This window comes from Bufo bufo, chromosome 5, assembly GCF_905171765.1.
Source record: "Bufo bufo chromosome 5, aBufBuf1.1, whole genome shotgun sequence".
Lineage (NCBI taxonomy): Eukaryota > Metazoa > Chordata > Amphibia > Anura > Bufonidae > Bufo > Bufo bufo.
Genome location: NC_053393.1, coordinates 525,155,244 through 525,173,065, shown reverse-complemented (window position 1 = coordinate 525,173,065; position 17,822 = coordinate 525,155,244). Strand labels below are relative to the sequence as shown.

The window sequence follows — 17,822 nt, the reverse complement described above, 5'->3', positions numbered from 1 at the left end:
TTGTGGGGGTTTTCTACTGTCTGGGCATTGTAGAACCTCAGGAAACATGACAGGTGCTCAGAAAGTCAGAGCTGCTTCAAAAAGCAGAAATTCACATTTTTGTACCATAGTTTGTAAACGCTCTAACTTTTACCCAAACCATTTTTTTTTATCCAAACATTTTTTTTTTATCAAAGACATGTAGAACAATAAATTTAGAGAAAAATTTTAATAGAAATGTAGTTTTATTAGAAAAATTTTACAACTGAAAGTGAAAAATGTCATTTTTATGCAAAAAAATCGGTAAATTTCGATTAATAACAAAAAAAGTTAAAATGTCAGCAGCAATGAAATACCACCAAATGAAAGCTCTATTAGTGAGAAGAAAAGGAGGTAAAATTCATTTGGGTGGTAAGTTGCATGACCGAGCAATAAACCGTGAAAGTAGTGTAGTGCAGAATTGTAAAAAGTGGTCTGGTCATTAAGGGTGTTTAAGCTAGGGGAGCTGAGGTGGTTAAGACGCATAAAAATGGCCCCTGATTAAAATACATATTTTTTGTGGGAATTTTTGCCATTGATCCCCCTCTGGTATGTAATTGTCCATGTTGTTGGACTATTTGTGCACTTCTAGTAAGTATTTTGTGGCTGCAAATATGACCTGAAGGTTTTTCAGGTTCGCCTGCCATTAATGTTAATGGGGCCCGCCGCGAACGCGCGGTTCGCAAACATTTGAAATGTCCCGGCCGATGTTCGTCCATCACTATGTCATAGTACAGCGATAATAAACACAGTGATGTCACAGTTTGGGGATAATAAACACAGTAGAGATGAGCTAAGCGATTCTACCAATTAGGAATTCATCCCTAATTTTGCAAAAAAATTGGATTTCAACTAAAAGAGAGAGGAAGGGAGAAACATACATACAAATTTTAGTATCTTACATCTGCTGGCATCTAGTGGGCTTAGAATTCTTTTCTTTTTGGAAAGAATGCTAATTTGCATAACTATGGGTTTCTGGAAAAGATACTCATATTCGCTTTCCTTCCAAAATGAAAAGAAAACTAAGCCTGTTTGATGCCAGCAGATGTTTTCGATACTAAAATTTGCATATATGTTTCCCAGAAAGGCAGAGCAGTGTTGGTTGGACTATAATAATCCTCATGCATATTTTTTGGTCTCCCTAATGAGCAAGAGCACCCCCAAGGCCACTCAGCTAACAAGAGCAATTTTTTCTTCACGCAGTACTTTTATTTATTTTTTTGGAAGAAGAACCGGCTCCCATGTCTCATTTTGAGAAGTGTTATAAATGGACTTCCAGTACTCTTGTCCTTTTGGAAGAAGAACTGGCTTGCAGGTCTCATTTGCAATGGAATATTCTCTCTGTCTGTCTATCTGTCTCTCTCTCTTGTAGTCTCAGATGCATATTTATTCTCTGAATCTTTTCAGGAAAAATATTAGTCCTAGAATCGATTCAAACCCGAATTGAATTTTTTTTTAAAAATTGCAAAATTGGAAATAAAACAAATTAAAAAAAATCTACTCCTCTCTAAAACGCAGTAAAGTCATAGTACAGGGATAATAAATACAGTGATGTCACAGTACAGGGATAGTATACATAGAGCAAAAACATATGATGATTTGACATGCTGGCATAATTTACACACGATTTCACACTAAAGGGATAATGCATTAATGGGACAGTACAAGTAATGCCACATACAGTAGTACACAAGGCTGTATTCAGGTTAACACATCCCCTTCCACAGCCATCACTAATGGCCCCCTTAGTTGTTGGCCCCCCAGTCAACCAATGTGTTCTCATCTTGAGTTGGTGACTCCCCCTAAAGATCATCTTATGTGAAGAAGTCCAGCAATGTGAATTGGGGCTGTCTTAAATATTCAGAGCTAAAGGCTCATGGGCCCTGGTGCATGTTTCCCCTTCCCTCAGTGCTTTGTGGCCAGGGGCAGGGAAGCACATAGCCTTGGTGCTGATTGAGGCAAAAATTCAAATGCGCCCCCCCTCTTGGTAGAAGGGTCTTTTGACCCCCTCAGGCTCATGGGCCCGGTAGCGACTGCTACTTCTGCACCTCCTATAGCTACACCCCTATATTCAACTTGATCATTGTCTACCCTGATCCCCACCCCATTGATAACTAAGTAGATAAAATCATTTTTTTTCTTTTACAACAAAAAAACATGTAGTAAATAACTTCAGATGCAATCCATCACACAAAGCCTTCAAACTAAGCGCCAAAACATCTCTTAATTTTTCTGATTTCACTGACCTCCGACAGATGAAACATTATGTGTTCAGCTTACTCGCTTTTGTCGTCTAGCCATTGTCTTTGAAGCGTGGCTCCATAAATACAGGAGAATTTTTTTTTTATTAGCGAGTTATTTTCTTTCTTTTTTCTTCTTTGCTTCTAAGGGACACCCCAGGGAGTGCAGGTTTTATCATACAGACCTGAATAAGTAAATCTCAGACAAGAATAGGGTTCTGACATCCTTTATGCCTCTACAGAGGCATTTTAAAGCTTTCTTCTCTAGTTTTTTTCCGTTCTAACTGTAATTGCCATCTAACAAAGAGCGCCATAGGTTGACTCTGCAGGTTTCCCGATTTAAACCAGAAAGTCTACCACCGGGGGGATTCATGTTTTTTTTTAAATTAAAACAATGCAACACTGACAAAAGACGGGAGCACAATAGCAGTGGTGATTTCTGAGGTTTGCATAGACACAGATACAAGGTAACAAAAATATAACAAGACAAAGAAGATACCCTACAGATCTGTCGTTGTGCAACAAAGGACTACAAAGGTTCGGCTTTTACGTGGAAGGCGGCAACGAGCAAAATATAACATAAAGGCCTGGTTCTATACACCGCGTGCTGCTACCTTGTAGACATAGACATAGCACTATAGGCTACAAAGTGTTTTCTACAGAGTAAGATTCTCATTAAAAGCAATGTGTCATCAGAAAATAACATTATTTAGGTTGGGCTTTTATTATGAACTTTCTATTCTATTTGTGGTGATTTCTATGGTTTATGTGAATAAAAAAATATATGAGATAGTTCAGATTTCATACTTTCCCGTAAATCACATACAATAAGCTTTTCAGCTTTACTGTGTAGACCGGACAGAGCTAGTAGAGTCATCTCATGACATATTTAAAAAAAATTATATATAAAAAATAAAAAGACCCAGATAGGTGAGGGTATAACAAAAAGAATTGCTAAAAACAAAAAAAGTTACCCTTATTTCACTCTATCAACAGTATACACCTACATAAAATATAACCTTTAATGAAATTCCCTAAACACTCTCCAAGGGTTAAAGGAGTTATGCCATGATTGAAGCAAAAAATAAAAATCAGACATCATGTAGTACATGACAACCTCTTTCTAATAAAGCTAGAACCAGACCTGTACCGCATATGGGTCCCCATTCATCGCTCCAATTGTTCTGCTAGATTCTCTTCAGCCTGGCAGCTCAGGGAGCATGTCCTTTCTGCTGCAGCTCTCTCCCTATCACAGCGGTTATCTGAGATGTGCCGCAATCCCATGCAGCTACCACTTCCTGGATCACGTGCCTTACGAGAATCAGACTCACGCATGTGGTGAGGGTTCAAACCCCAGGCTGGGATCACGTGCCCAATGTACGACATGTAACCGCAGAAGTGGGGACCCGCACAGGATCGCTGCACATCTCAGATAGCCTCTTACATGTGCTATGGCATAAATAAGGCTTACAGTAGATGACAGTAGTAAAAAAAAAAAAACCAGCACCTTTATAGTTAAAGAGACCAAAAAACATACAGACAGCCATCAGCAATGTAAACAACAAAAGATAATACATTGCTGTTAATGTGTGTCTGCAGGTCATACTGTATGTACAGAGCACCGAAAAAAAGCTGTAATTAAAACAGCAGTCTATGTCCCACACCCACACGTTTTACTGTATACACAGCTTTTTCAAGGGATCACAGGACAGCTTTGCTGTGCAGACCTGACAGAGCCAACAGAGTCATCTCATGACATAAAAACTCTACTGTGCTGCTGGAGGCCTGGATAAGGCAGGATATGAACATTTTACATACACATATACCACACCTTGGTCTTTAGCCGAGGGTCATTACTGTCGCTATTCCTGGTGAGGGTTTTAGCCTTAGGATATTTTGACTATAGCCTTCCAGTCATTAGAAGCACTTCCCTGTATTAAATCAGAAGTCAGGGTATTTTCCTTTTTTAACTACACATCATGATGTCAAATTCTTCTCACAATCTCCCTCCCCATCTTATATATTTCTATCCAAAGCAGATGATTTCTTTTATATTTTTATATTTATTTTTTATATTTTCTTCTTCTTTTTGAGGTCCCAGAACCATCCTGTGCAAAGTCTAACGACAGTTTATTCCGTGGCAGACAGTACTTCCTGTAAACATAGCCACTTCTGTGCCACCTATACTGAGATGGTGGTCCCCCAGAGAGGAAGTACAAGTGGTTGCTAGACAACATAAACTACTATAGATTGTTGAATGCATAAAGGAAGAAATATGGACACAAGAGATATAACTGTGTCACCACTTTGTTCCACTGTGGTTACTTTACGATTTTTATAATATTCTACAGTATGAAAAGACTTACCTTCCCTGATGGCAGTAAATGGAGTCCCCTCCTCTTCTTGCAGTCTAATCACCTTTAGTGCCACTAACTTTCCATTTACTCTGAAACAGATCCAGAGAAGTGATTAGTAGAGAGATAAGTCGTATAATCTATGACATTTTTAGCATCAATGTTTATGGTATTATTAGGTACAAATAACAATAATGAACTGTAGAAAAATCTGATTAATAGTCCAGCGGTGGAATGGGGATAGCACTGCATGACGACTGTGGCAAAGCTGCTCTTCCCCTTCTACAGTCCTGTTGGTAAGAGTACATTACCTAAAACCCGGGGCACACTTACCAATGTTTGAAAGCCAACTTGTAGGACAGTTGTAAGGCCCGCCTCTGCTCTGGCCAGAAAACTGATAAAACTGTCCCTTTTTTATCCAACATTTGTGTAATCCCTGCCCCTTTCAGGTTCAGTTTATAGTATAAACCTGTGAAGATGGGCAAGTTGGCGAGTATACAACAGTTTTGTTATGGAGTTGTCCAAAAAATTATTTTTGAAAAAGAGATAGTTTAGGGGTGACCTAATGTTCATGCAGGGATCCCTTCCATGAGCTATTTAGAGGCAGCCCCTACATCTACCAGGCCACTACACAGTGGACAGAGCCTTCTGCTTCTGGCTTCTTCCACTGTTATGGTTCCGCTGTCGGTAGCTACCACAAATGACTGATCAGTGGGAGCGCCGCGTGTCGCACCCCACCAAAGGATAACTTATTCGGAGATAAGGTCTTTAATATTCAAAAGATGGACAAGTCCTTTAAGGAATAATATTACATGGCAGCCTATTACGTTTGTTTTTATTTTAGGTGAGTAATGGGTCCAGGGGGATAGTCCTATTGCTTTATTTGGAATTTGGAAGGAACTTTTTTCATCTCACAGGAGGAGAATTGATGGTATGCCGTCTTTTGTACCAACTCTACAGGATCATAGGTTAAACTAAATGGACTTTTACTTTAACTCTTCTAAATACTGAGCTATTCAGATGAAAGAAGAATTAACTAACATGAACCTGAGGGCAGAGAAGAAGCAAGAAGGCTTGTAAGGCCCGAAACGGCTTGACACATGAAGACAACCCCTGTTCATATGCTCTGTTGGGGAAGTCTTCTCTATCAGCTAAAACAGAGAGTTGCTCTGTAAGATTGGCCCTTGGTCTTGTGGCCTTGAGCTATCAATGTGTTACATGGTAGACTTATGGCCGGCATGTGACACTACATTTTTGTGTATGGTTGCGACATCCACCAGCAGCTTGGGAAAGAAACATCTCGATGAGTGGGTGTTAAGATAGATACTCATATAAAGGCAGCCTTTCATTGATGGTGTCATGCACATGCAAAGCCTTTTTACATGGATCTTGCATGGTGATCATGGGGTGCATCAAAAGGGGCATAGATGGAGATACTGAGAACCTAGTCCTACCTCTTTACAAATCGCTAGTCAGAGCGCACATGGAGTATTGTGTAGAGTAGTGAGGACCAGTCCACAAGAGGGACACAACAGAGCTTACGCAAAAGGTTTAAATGCAATAGGTGGACTAGAGAACCAGGAAAGATGATCAAAATTTGATTTATTTAGTTTAGAAAAAAATACTGCTGAGGGGAGATCAAATAAGTAAAGTATGTATTATCATTTCATACAGCATACATTTCACTGCAGAAACCTGTCATATACAGGGTTGAGTCAAAAAATTTCCACACTCTGACTGTTTAGACCCCTGAAAGAAGCTCTGTGAGGATGAAGATTCACGTCTGATGATGAGATGAAGACAGCGGTGCAATCATGGCTCACAACTCAACCCAAAATATTTTTAAATGAGGAAATACGAAAGTTTGTTGACAGATGGACAAAGTGTCATTAAAAGGAGGGAGATTATGTCGAAAAATTCTGCATTTGTCTTTTCTGAAAGCTGATTAATGGCTCGTGCACACGAACACATATTTATTTTTTTAAGTGTCCGTTCCATTTTGTTTGTGGCCCGTATGTGGAACCATTCACTTCAATGCGGCCGCAAAAAAATGGACACAACTCTGTGTGCATTCCGTGCAAGGATATTGGGACTACCATTCTGTTATGCAAAATGTGGAATGCATACGGGTGGCAACTGTGTTTTTCAGATCCGCAATTTGTAGACCACCTCATGCTGCTGCCACCTCCACACCATGTCACCTTGCCACTCTGTGATCTCCTCATGCTGCTTCCACCTCACAACTATGTCATAGGGCCACTCTGTGGACTTCTCATGCTGTTCCCACCCTTCCCACTTCATGACTGGGCCACTATTTTGCCTTTCGGCCTGGCTGACATCATCATTTATTTGACCCTTTTTCTGATCTGTCATAAGGAAGGAAAAATGAGACGCACAACGGATCCTGTCTGTGTAGCAGCTGTAAGGCCTGTATGGTCCCATCAAAATTGGCTTGTGATTTGGTAGCCAAAAGTAGGAGTGGGTACAATACACAGGAGACATGCAAATATTCCATTCACGTGTCATCTCTGTTTTAGATCCACTCCTGTTTTTTTTGGCATTAGAAATACTGATGGATTACTGACCAAATGCGGACCGAGTGAAGGCGTATGCTCAACAGACAGGATCAGTTTTTTGGGGGTTATTGTTCTGACGGATCAGAGGAAGGGCAAAATAATCAGTGACGTCAACACATATTTACTGCTGACACCCTCTCCACTCTGTCCGGGCGGACAGTTTTTTGGTCGGTTTTGGCCCCGTGACTGCCCAAATAAGTGAAGTGTGCAGTGATTCTAATAGCTACGCCTGTCATCTGCATGTCATACGGACTCATAGTATTATTTCACTACCACAGCAGACTCCCTCTGCGTGTTACTGCAAGGCACAGTGTTCTACACCACTATAAAGGCTCTCTGCAGCCAGGAAATAGCCGTTTTTTAACTAAATTCGCCGCAAACATATTCGGATCGAACCGAATTTTATCGAAAAAAGCCAGCGAATCGAATTTTTGAAAAATTCACTCATCTCTAAACGTGACGTCACTGACCTAAAAAGAGGCCGCAATGCTCACTGGAGCCCTGAGGCCTCTTCAAACTGTTGATCGGCGGTGTTGCTGGGAGTCAGGCCCCCATTTATCAGATATTGATGAACTATCCTGAGGATAGGCCATCAATATTCTAGTACCAGACAACCCCTTTAAAGGCAAGATTGGAATTTTAATCCTAATGGCAATAAAAAAAAAATCTTTCTCGTACTGGAGAAGGCAACATAAAAAGGCTTGTCTTCTAAGGCAACTGTCTTTCCCCGAATTCTTATGAAATATTCAGTAGATAGAGTTACTGAATCACAGCCACACAAACCAACTAACGGTAACCTTAAATAACTTCCCCTACAAACAAGGAATACGTGTTAATAAAGGATATCTGCAGACCACAGCGGAGAAGTCTACCGGGGCGTCATGTCCCATATAAGAGCACTTCGCCCACAGAGAGGAGAGCCATTCGTTATCTCTAATTGATCTCAGACTGTTTATCAGCAGTGCAAGGAGATACACCAGGAGACTGGTCTAATACATGACGTCAAACACATCCGATGTGGCTTTCTTATCTCTTCAGGATTACATTTTCCAGTTGGAAAGATATCAGATGTGACCTAACTTGAGACTCAACGGTGAAGACCATAACAGGAGCTATATGGGCTAGGAGCGAAGCTAAGCTTTTCTATACCCTGGGCAAAGATTCAGCTTGGGCTACATACAAGTCTCTAAATACTGGGACCACAACAACCTTTGAAGATCAGATGGTAGATTATAATTAGTGATGAGCGAATTTTAGAAAAATTACATTTGGCAGCTTCGCCAAACTTCTGCAAGAAATTAGGTTCGTTACCAATTAGTTTATCACAAATCTCTTTTCATTTTATGGAGTGGGCGCAATGATGGGGAACATTGCGGCATCTAAGACTCACAGTCAGGTGCTCAGGGGTAAAAAAATAATAATTATACTCCTCTCATTCACTTTCTTGCGGAGAGGATGTCCACTTCCATCTTGATTGAAGAAAACCAACCAAAGGACTTGCAGCGAGCACAAGTGTCATCGCGGATGACGTCATCACGTGCGGCCAGGGTAATCACGTGGTGTCGTCTTCACACTCACCGCAGTTTCTTTGTTGTTGTTTTTTTCAATCAAGATGGAGCGGATGAGGCGAGTATAATTTTTTTATTTTCAGCCACCATTTTAGGAAAAATCAACTTGTTACCACAAAGCGTGAGGAAACTTCATGGCAAATCAAATTTTTCCTAAACTTCAGATCGAATTCCACTTCGTATGCTTCGGTTCGCTCAACGCTAATTACAATACTGCTTCTACTGCTAATTTTGCACAATTATCTTTTTTTACAAAAACTGAAACAAAAATTTCCAGCCATTTAATACGTTGCAAAAAACATTCTGGTTGCGGTCCCCATTGCACGGAACGGACGCACAACGAGGCCTGCATGAGACCTTATTCTGTAGGTCAGTACGATTACAGCCATACCAAATTTATATAGTTTTTTATTAGATACTGCTAGTTAAAAAAAAACAAAAAAACTAAAAAACCTTTGAAAACTATTTTCTGGGAGCCATAACATTTTAAAATTTCTGTCTGCATAGCTGTGTGAGGGTTTGTTTTTATTGGTACCATTTTGGGGTACATACAACTTTTTGATCACTTTTTATTGCATTTTTTCAGGGGGACAAGGCGACAAAAAACAGCCAGTTTTATTTCAAAGTGTTTTGACGCTCACTGTGCATAATAAATATTTGTCTATTTTAATAGTTCAGACATTTTAGGACACTGCGATACCAATTACAGTATTTATTTTTTAATTATTTATTTTCATATGTAAAAAATGGAAAGGGGGCAATTAAAATTTTTCATACTTTGCGCTTTTATATTTACTTAAAAACTTTTTTTTTTTATTTACTTTTCAGTCCCTCTTAGGGGACTTGACCATGTGATACTTTGATCACTTATGCCATAGACTGCAATAGTATACTATTGTAGTGCAGGTTTAACGGGCAGTTTTCTATGGCCCGGCCTAGGAGCTTTAAAGAGGTTGGACAGTTTCCAATATTGATGGCCTATCCTCAGGATTGGTCATGAGTATCAGATCGGCGGGGGTCCGACTCCTGGTATCCCCGCTGATCAGCTATAATTACATCTCAGCCGCCCTCATTCATCTGCTGTAATTACACCTGCTCACCGCTGCGATGTCAACAGGGAGCAGATAAACAGAGAAGGGAACACAGAGTTATCTCTGAGCCCAGTCGTTGCGGTCAGGTTTCAGCTGTATTACACAACTGGCATCTGCCATGCATGGAGTGGGCTCAGCTTGTAAGCCCCCTCCATACACCACCTTGGACGTACATTTATGTTAGGTTAAAGGGGTATTCACATTTCACCCCCCCCCCCCTCCGAAGGGAAGGAAAGTTCATTCAATTCTAAGGGAGTTCCAAAAACAGCCAAACACTGGCTCAGCTATTTCTGGCAGTTCCATACTGATGAATGGAGCAGTGGCCGTGTATGCATGGTGTGCTCTCCATTCACTGCTACAGGACTTTCCAAAAATAGAGCTTGTATGGCTATTTTCGGAACTCCCATAGAAATGAATGAAGAGCATGCTGTGCATTCGTGGTGTGCTTTCCTTCACTTAGGAGGGTCCATTCTGTAGACAGGAGTGAGTCCCACAGGTGGGACTCACACCTATCTGACACTGATGACATATCGTAGCGATATCCCATCGATGTCTGAGATGGGTATAACCCTGTAGGTAACGTATTTAGGGACATAGCTATGGGGGATGCAGAGGTAGGAGTCACACCCGGGCCCTTGTGCCTGAGGGGACCTAAAGTCCCCTCTGACACACAAATAGACAACAGTATTATAAATGGCACATGGTAGATTAGGGTCCTGTTACATTTTGAACTGGGGCCCAGAAGCATCTGCCAGCACTGTTGCTGCTCCTCTTCCTCAGCCACTTGATCTAATGGGGTCACTTGGAGACCAATGGTGAGGACGCGGCTGTAGGTGGTAGGGTTCAGTATGTTGTCCATACTTTGGCTATCATTGGATAGTAGATATCCATAGAACATCTCTCCTTGGCAATGTGGGTGGTGAGACATCAGGTGGACACAGTGGATGGCACAAGCTCTAACTGCTGGTCCTGATCAGTTAGGCCAATGGAGATGAAAGCAAAAGGGCCTCTACAAAGTCTTTCGAGTGGTCCACTGTCCATTGCATACGTCTGTCGTCCAATATACAACTTGTCACCATTAAGGCTCAGTTCATTATTTGCATATCACAGTTAAAGGGGTTTTCTGGACATTTAATATTGATGACCTATCCTCAGGATAGGTCATCGACATCTGATAGGTGGGGGTCCGACTGATGAGCTGTTTGAAAAGACCATGGTGCTCCAGTGACTGTTGTGGCCTCCTCACAGCTTGCCAAGCATAGCACCATCCATTGTGCACTGGCAGCCTGGTACTGCATTCAGGCTGCGCCTAATCTTGTGATGGCTAACCTCCGGCACTCCAGCTGTGGTAAAACTACAACTCCCAAGATGCACACTTGCTTGGCTGTTCTCAGAACTCCATAGAAATGAATAGAGCATGCTGGGAGTCGTAGTTTCACCACAGCTGGAGTACCGGAGGTTAGCCATCACTCCATGTTACCAATGAACGTGATGTCATTGACCTAGGAAGAGACCTCTTCAAACAGCTGATCGGTAGGGGTGCCAGGAGTTAGACCCCAACAATCCGATAATGATGACCTATCATGGGTATAGGTCATCAATATTAAACATCCAGACAAGTCTATGGAGAGCGTGCCACAAATAGAGCAGGAGCAGCTGTACTCTGCCCAGAGGGTACCACTGTAGAGAACTTATACCATGCGTTACCTGTTTTTGTACAGGATTTACTTATTTATTATATTCACTTATATAGCGCTGACATGTTTTGTAGCGCTTTACAGACATTAGCATCAAGCTGTCCCTAATGTAGCATAGTCAGCTACATTGTACCATACAAAAAGGTAATCTGATTCATACCAGCCTGGCAGATGCCAATAAGCAAGTATGGTGAATGAGGGCACTATGGGTATTGTGGTAATGTGAACAGGAAAGTATATGGTAAACTGCTGGAAGGGGTGTATATCTTATCCAGGTTCCTCAACTGGGTGAGGTAAGTAAGATCCAGAATGGTGCTGGCTTCAGCAAATATAGTTGCTGAAGCTATTTTCTTTAGTAGTTTATGGGCTGTATTTTATTGGACTGGGAAAGGTAGGCTTGGTAGAGGGACCTCCCCAGTCCACCCCATTCCAGGGCATATTTTCCCCTAGCCTGAGGGAACTCCCGGTATAGCCATCTGCGATCAATAAGGGGATATAAAAACCCGTCCCAGGCTGTCAGTCTTGGGGAAGTGATGTCTGGAGATAGGTCCAGGAGGCTGGCTGCTGCCCTGCTAAAGAAAAACCCTGATGCCCTGTGTGACCTGTGTTTTATAGGTGAGGCAGATACTATCTGTATTATTGTGGCACAAAGAAGGAGGGAAAGGAAAATTGCAGCGGCACTACGCAAATACACCTCTGTATATGTAAGTCCGTGTCAAACCTAGGAACGGCAGCCGTCTGTAAAGACCATATAGGAGGTGGTGCTCAGCGTGGCAAAGTGGTATAACGATGAACAGTAGAGAGAGACGTGGCACTCACCGATATTCTTTTGCTGGTTGCTTTTTATTGCAGATAAGACAGCATGCTGCGCAGGCAGGGGGGCGGGATGGCCACAGTGTGCGTCGACGGCGACGGCCGTTTCGCGCAAGGATAGCGCTTCTTCTGGCCGGCCAGAAGAAGCGCTATCCTTGCGCGAAACGGCCGTCGCCGTCGACGCACACTGTGGCCATCCCGCCCCCCTGCCTGCGCAGCATGCTGTCTTATCTGCAATAAAAAGCAACCAGCAAAAGAATATCGGTGAGTGCCACGTCTCTCTCTACTGTTCATCGTACTATCTGTATTAGTTAGTGCTCAGACGAGCAGGATTTGTTTTACGTTTTTTTTGCTGCCGAAAGTGTAAAGGCTATTTATTTCTGCTGTTTGTGCCACAATAAAGTGGAACCTGATTTGAACTTTATCCGGTTGTCTGCACCAGAATCTGCCACCGCCGCCCTGCTTCAGAGAGCAATCCCTGACAATTGGTGGAGGATGCGCGCAATAGCAAGTTGCTAAGGGCAACGGCGTGGCAGTTTGGTGCTTTATGTCTTGGGTGAAAGCTGCTGCAGCTGTGCATAGTCCCTCGAAAACAATGGAGGAAGTGATAAAGCAGCTGGTGCAGGCTAACATAAGGCATGAACAGGCCATGGCACAGCAACAGAAGAGGCATGAAGAGGCCTTATATGCCCAACAGCAGGCTCAGGCAGAGGCCCAGGCTCGGCAGCAGGAAACAAATAGTTTGCCGATGGAGCATTTTGCTGCAATAAGAGAGACTGCTGTAACTCCAGCACCACAAGTGGGGGTAAGCCCCCAGAGACTTTTAATGTGAGGAGGGCTGTGCAGCGGGCCTTGCAAAAACTGACGCCCGATGATGACATCGAGGCCTACCTGACCATGTTTGAGTGAGTGGCAGAGAGTGAGAGAGACTGCCAGTAGCCGAGTGGGCAGAGGTCCTGGCGCCCTTTTTGTCCGGTATACCACAAAAGGCCTACTATGACCTCAGGGAGCAGGATGTTCGGAACTATGCAAAATTAAAAATGAAGGTCCTTGCTCGCCTAGGCGTTACGCCGGCTGTTCATGCCCGGAGGGTACACACGTGGAGCTACACCATGGACAAGCCTGCCCGCTCTTAGATGTTTGACCTCCTCCATTTCGTGCGGAAGTGGCTGGAACCTGAGGCTTCTACGCCGGCCCAGATCTTGGAGAAAGTAATGGTGGACCACTACTTCAGAGCCCTCCCTGTGGAGCTACAACGGTGGGTTGGACATGGAGACTCCAAAACTGTGGATGACCTTGTCAATCTGGTGGAAAGGTTCCTGGCGACTGAGGACTACCTCCGTGAGGTCACTGCCGCACCAACGCCTCCCCGGAGTACCAGACCCGTGTCATCTGTGGGTAAGAGACTTCCATCTGTTGGGGGTGTGTGGAAGGGTGCAAGAGGGAACAAGGCTCTAGAGGTTGGGCGTGGGCCTAAGACTGAGTCCCACGGGCAGTATGGTCCCGGAGAGGTTTCTCCACCGAGGAGACCTGGGATGCTCCAGTGCTGGAGGTGCCATGAGTGGGGACATATTGCTACCCATTGCCCTCTTACCTTAGAGCCCATGGAGTGTGCAGGTAGCCGTAGACAGTCGCTGTATGCGGTGCCAGTGTGTGCGGCCTCACCAGGACTAGAGACTGAGCTGCAGATATGTACCCTGGTGATAAATGACTGCTCAGTCAAGGCTCTGTTGGACTCCGGCAGTCTGGTCACCTTGGTGCATGCCAGCTTCGTGGCTGGGAATTATGTGCAGGACAAAATCATAAATGTGTTTTGCATCCATGGGGATGCAAAATAATACCCGGTGGCTCGGGTTAAGCTGGGGACTCCGGCTGGGACTGTAACCTATGAAGTGGGGGTAGTCAAAAGACTAATGCATGATGTAATACTGGCCCGGGACTTCCCATTATTTTGGAAGTTGTGGGGAAGGAAAAACTCTTCTGCAGCCAGTGAAGAAGCTGTGTCTTCCCCTTTAAATAATCATTGCTGTGAGTTGCCCATTGAACACAATGGTTTAAAGGAAGTGACCATTGAAAACAATGGTGTCGATAAGGTGAAAAATGAACAACCCATGTTAACTGAAATGTCTAATAAAAATGTGGGGCCATGTGATGTTGATGGTGATGACACCCCCTTTCCCTTGCAGGTGTTAGCGGGGGAAGAGGAACCTTCCCCATCTAAGCAAAATGTATTGGACTTAGACGAGTCTCGAGGTAACTTTGGTACGGAGCAATTGAGAGACCCCAATCTTGTGAATGCTCGAGCGAATGTTACCGCAATAAATGGTGTACCACAGGAACCAGAAGCTGACCAGAAATTTCCGCATTTTCCATGAATAAAAACTTAGTGTTTCGTGTTATCAAATGCAACAACGAAATTGTGGAGCAGCTCCTGGTACCAAAACCCTATAGACGTATGGTATTAGACCTAGCACATGGCCACGTTCTTGAAGGTCACTTAGGGACTAGCAAAACACAAGAGAGGGTACTACAAAGGTTTTACTGGCCTGGAGTGTAAAATCGTACTGCAGTTCGTACCCCACCTGTCAGATAAGTGCCCCAGTGTCCCTTGGTGCCTCTTCCCATCATTGAGGTACCTTTTGAAAGAATTGCCATGGATTTGGTGGGTCCCATTGTTAAGTCAGCTAGGGGACACCAGTATATTTTGGTTGTGTTGGACTATGCCACTCGGTACCCGGAAGCGGTGCCCCTGCGAAACATGGCGTCCAAAAATATTGCCCGGGAGTTATTTTACATGTTCTCCCACACAGGAATCCCTAAGGAAATTCGCACAGACCAGGGTACCCCCTTTATGTCGAAGGTCATGAAAGAGTTATGCAAATTGTTTAAAATCACCTAAATACGTACATCGGTATACCACCCCCAAACGGACGGCTTAGTGGACAGATTCAACAAAACTCTGACGCAGATGTTAAGGAAAGTGGTAGAAAAAGATAGACGTGACTGGGACTGCCTCCTACCCTACCTTGTGTTTTCGATCAGAGAGGTACCCCAGGCTTCTTCTGGGTTTTCACCCTTTGAGTTGGTATATGGCCGTCACCCAAGGGGTTTATTAGATGTGGCCAAGGAAACCTGGGAGACCGAGGCTACGCCCTATTAAAGCGTCATCGAACATGTCGCTCAAATGCAAGACCGGATAGCGACCATGATGCCCATTGTTAAAGAGCATCTGCAAAGAGCTCAGGAGGCTCAAAGAGTCTATAACAGATCGGCCAAGGTAAGGGGCTCTAATCCCGGGGACAGGGTCCTGATTTTAGTTCACACCGTGGATAGTAAGTTTCTGGCAAAGTTAGTGTTTAAACAGAATGTGAACAGAGCCTGAAAATTCTTCATGGGGATGACAGTTTCTGCAGTTATATGAAGAGAAATTAATTGGACTCATATTAAATGCAAAAACATAATTAACTGGAACCTTCTGATTAATCTTTATTGTCTAGATGAAATATTACCCTGAGAAACCATGCATGTCGCTTAACGACTTATTGTAACTACGTAAAAAAAAAAGCGTATACCTGTATGATCAGTCGTTAAAGGGGTTTGATGGCCTTTTGGTCCATCCTCCCTCAAAACTTAAAATTCCAAACAAAATAATAAGTAGATGCTAACCTAGATGCACCTCAAAATTGTAATAAACTAAAGCTAAAGTCTTGAGTAATAAATAAATAAATAAATAAAACCATCGGCCCTGTTGATTGAAATCCCGATTGCTATTTATTGGATCGCCCAACTAACCATTACCAATTACTAAAGCTGTCCATACACATTAGAAGAAAGTTGCCCAAACACGCTGATCTTGAGGGTAGTGGCTGACCATCTAATGTGGTCATCTCTCCACCAATGGAAGATGTTGGAGCAGAAAAGGGTCCAGCACTTTGGATTTCAACATGCCCTATACTTTTGCCATCGTTGAGTTAATGGGGTCGTCCCACAAATAATATTCTACATTTTTCAAACCAGCATCTGGAGCTGAATACTTTTGTAAATGCCTGTAATCAGAAATTTCTTATAGCTACTAGTTATTCACTGAAATCTATCTGTACAGCGCCACCTGCTGTTCCTCTTTTTTTTCTAATTTCCCTGTCCTGCTCACTGAGATGGAAGCACATGCTCAGTTCTATCCTTCAACTGCCACCAGCTGCAGCAGACAGGGCACAACTAGATTATTTATAATTTTCATTTTTTACATCAATCATGGGATAACCCCTTTAAGCTGCTAGGCCAGGTGCCTGAAAGAGATTTTCTCCCCTATCCTATTCACTACACATGCATGAGCTGAGCATGCATGTGGACTCAGTGATAGAGGGTGGTCAAACAAGCTTATATATACATATATTATTAAGTTGTTCTTCGTATGAGAATAGTAATATTTGGAATTATGGCTGTCCTGCAAGTTTCCTGCTCTGGCAGTCCGTGACATCTGCGCGGCCGCGGGAGTGCTGGTGGCTCTGCCCACTTCACACTGCCTCTCTGCAGCCTCTCAGCCATACAGGTCAGTATTTCTATGTAATGTCTTCCATGATCCTGGGGCTGCTACTCAGTCAGTAAGAAAAGGTTAGGAAGCAGATTCTCCTCTACTTTCTGTGTGCAGTGGATGACAACTAGTCTCTACCCACTGTCTGTGGGAGAACTACAAACTAGACATTCAGCATGCACAGAGGAAAACTGCTAAATGCCAGATACAATCATGTAGTGGCATGAAATAGTGTTATTTCACATGTACACACTGTACTATTTATTAATGTAAAGCTTGTTGAAAGGTTAGATATGCTTTAAGGCCCCTTCCCCACTGGGAGAATGCCTGAGCAATAGGTTCTCTAGCTTGCTAGTTCCTGCCTGCCCCAACCTTCGGACTGTTTAATGCATTGAAAATTCTCTGCCTGCCCTGCTCTCTGCTCACCCACTGACTATGATTCTGCCAGTCCCTTTTGGTGCCACACAACGAACACACTACTCCAAGAGACAGCTGCCTGGTGGTCCTCCTGCAGAGGAATCAAGATCCCTGTACAGGAGTTAAAGGATGAAGACCAGAAAGGCCACTTAGATAAGGCACTTAGAAGTAGTGCCAAGCCAAATCTCTGCAGTGATGCAGTGGGTCAACACCCTCTTCATGATAACAGTATTAAAATGCATGCAGCCTGGGAGCTCATCATACAGCAAGGGTTTTGAAAATGAAAAAAAATATATATATATTGAAAATTTTCCCTTACACAATTGACACAGAAGAGCTGGCCTATGAGGAACCCTCATTTGAGAACACTTACTTGCTTTTGCCTTTGTAAACTGTAGCGTACGAGCCTTCTCCTAGTTTTTCCAGTTTTTCATAAGAGTCGGCCTTACCAAATTTAGGACTTGTTGGCTAGAAGAAAAGATAACAAATCACCAAAACAGTTCAATAGAAGTCAATA

General features: G+C 43.2%; 1 protein-coding gene across 3 annotated transcripts in view; it reads right to left on the bottom strand.

The window, feature by feature from the left end:
* CDK14 (cyclin dependent kinase 14) overlaps positions 1-17,822 on the bottom strand; it is a 547,646-nt gene that overhangs the window by 377,680 nt on the left and 152,144 nt on the right. For all 3 annotated transcript variants that reach the window (XM_040431136.1, XM_040431138.1, XM_040431137.1), the window contains 2 exons: positions 17,679-17,773; positions 4,625-4,704 (listed from right to left, as the gene is read on the bottom strand). In XM_040431136.1, the coding sequence (XP_040287070.1) occupies positions 4,625-4,704; positions 17,679-17,773 (175 nt within the window). The remainder of the gene's footprint in view (positions 1-4,624; positions 4,705-17,678; positions 17,774-17,822) is intronic.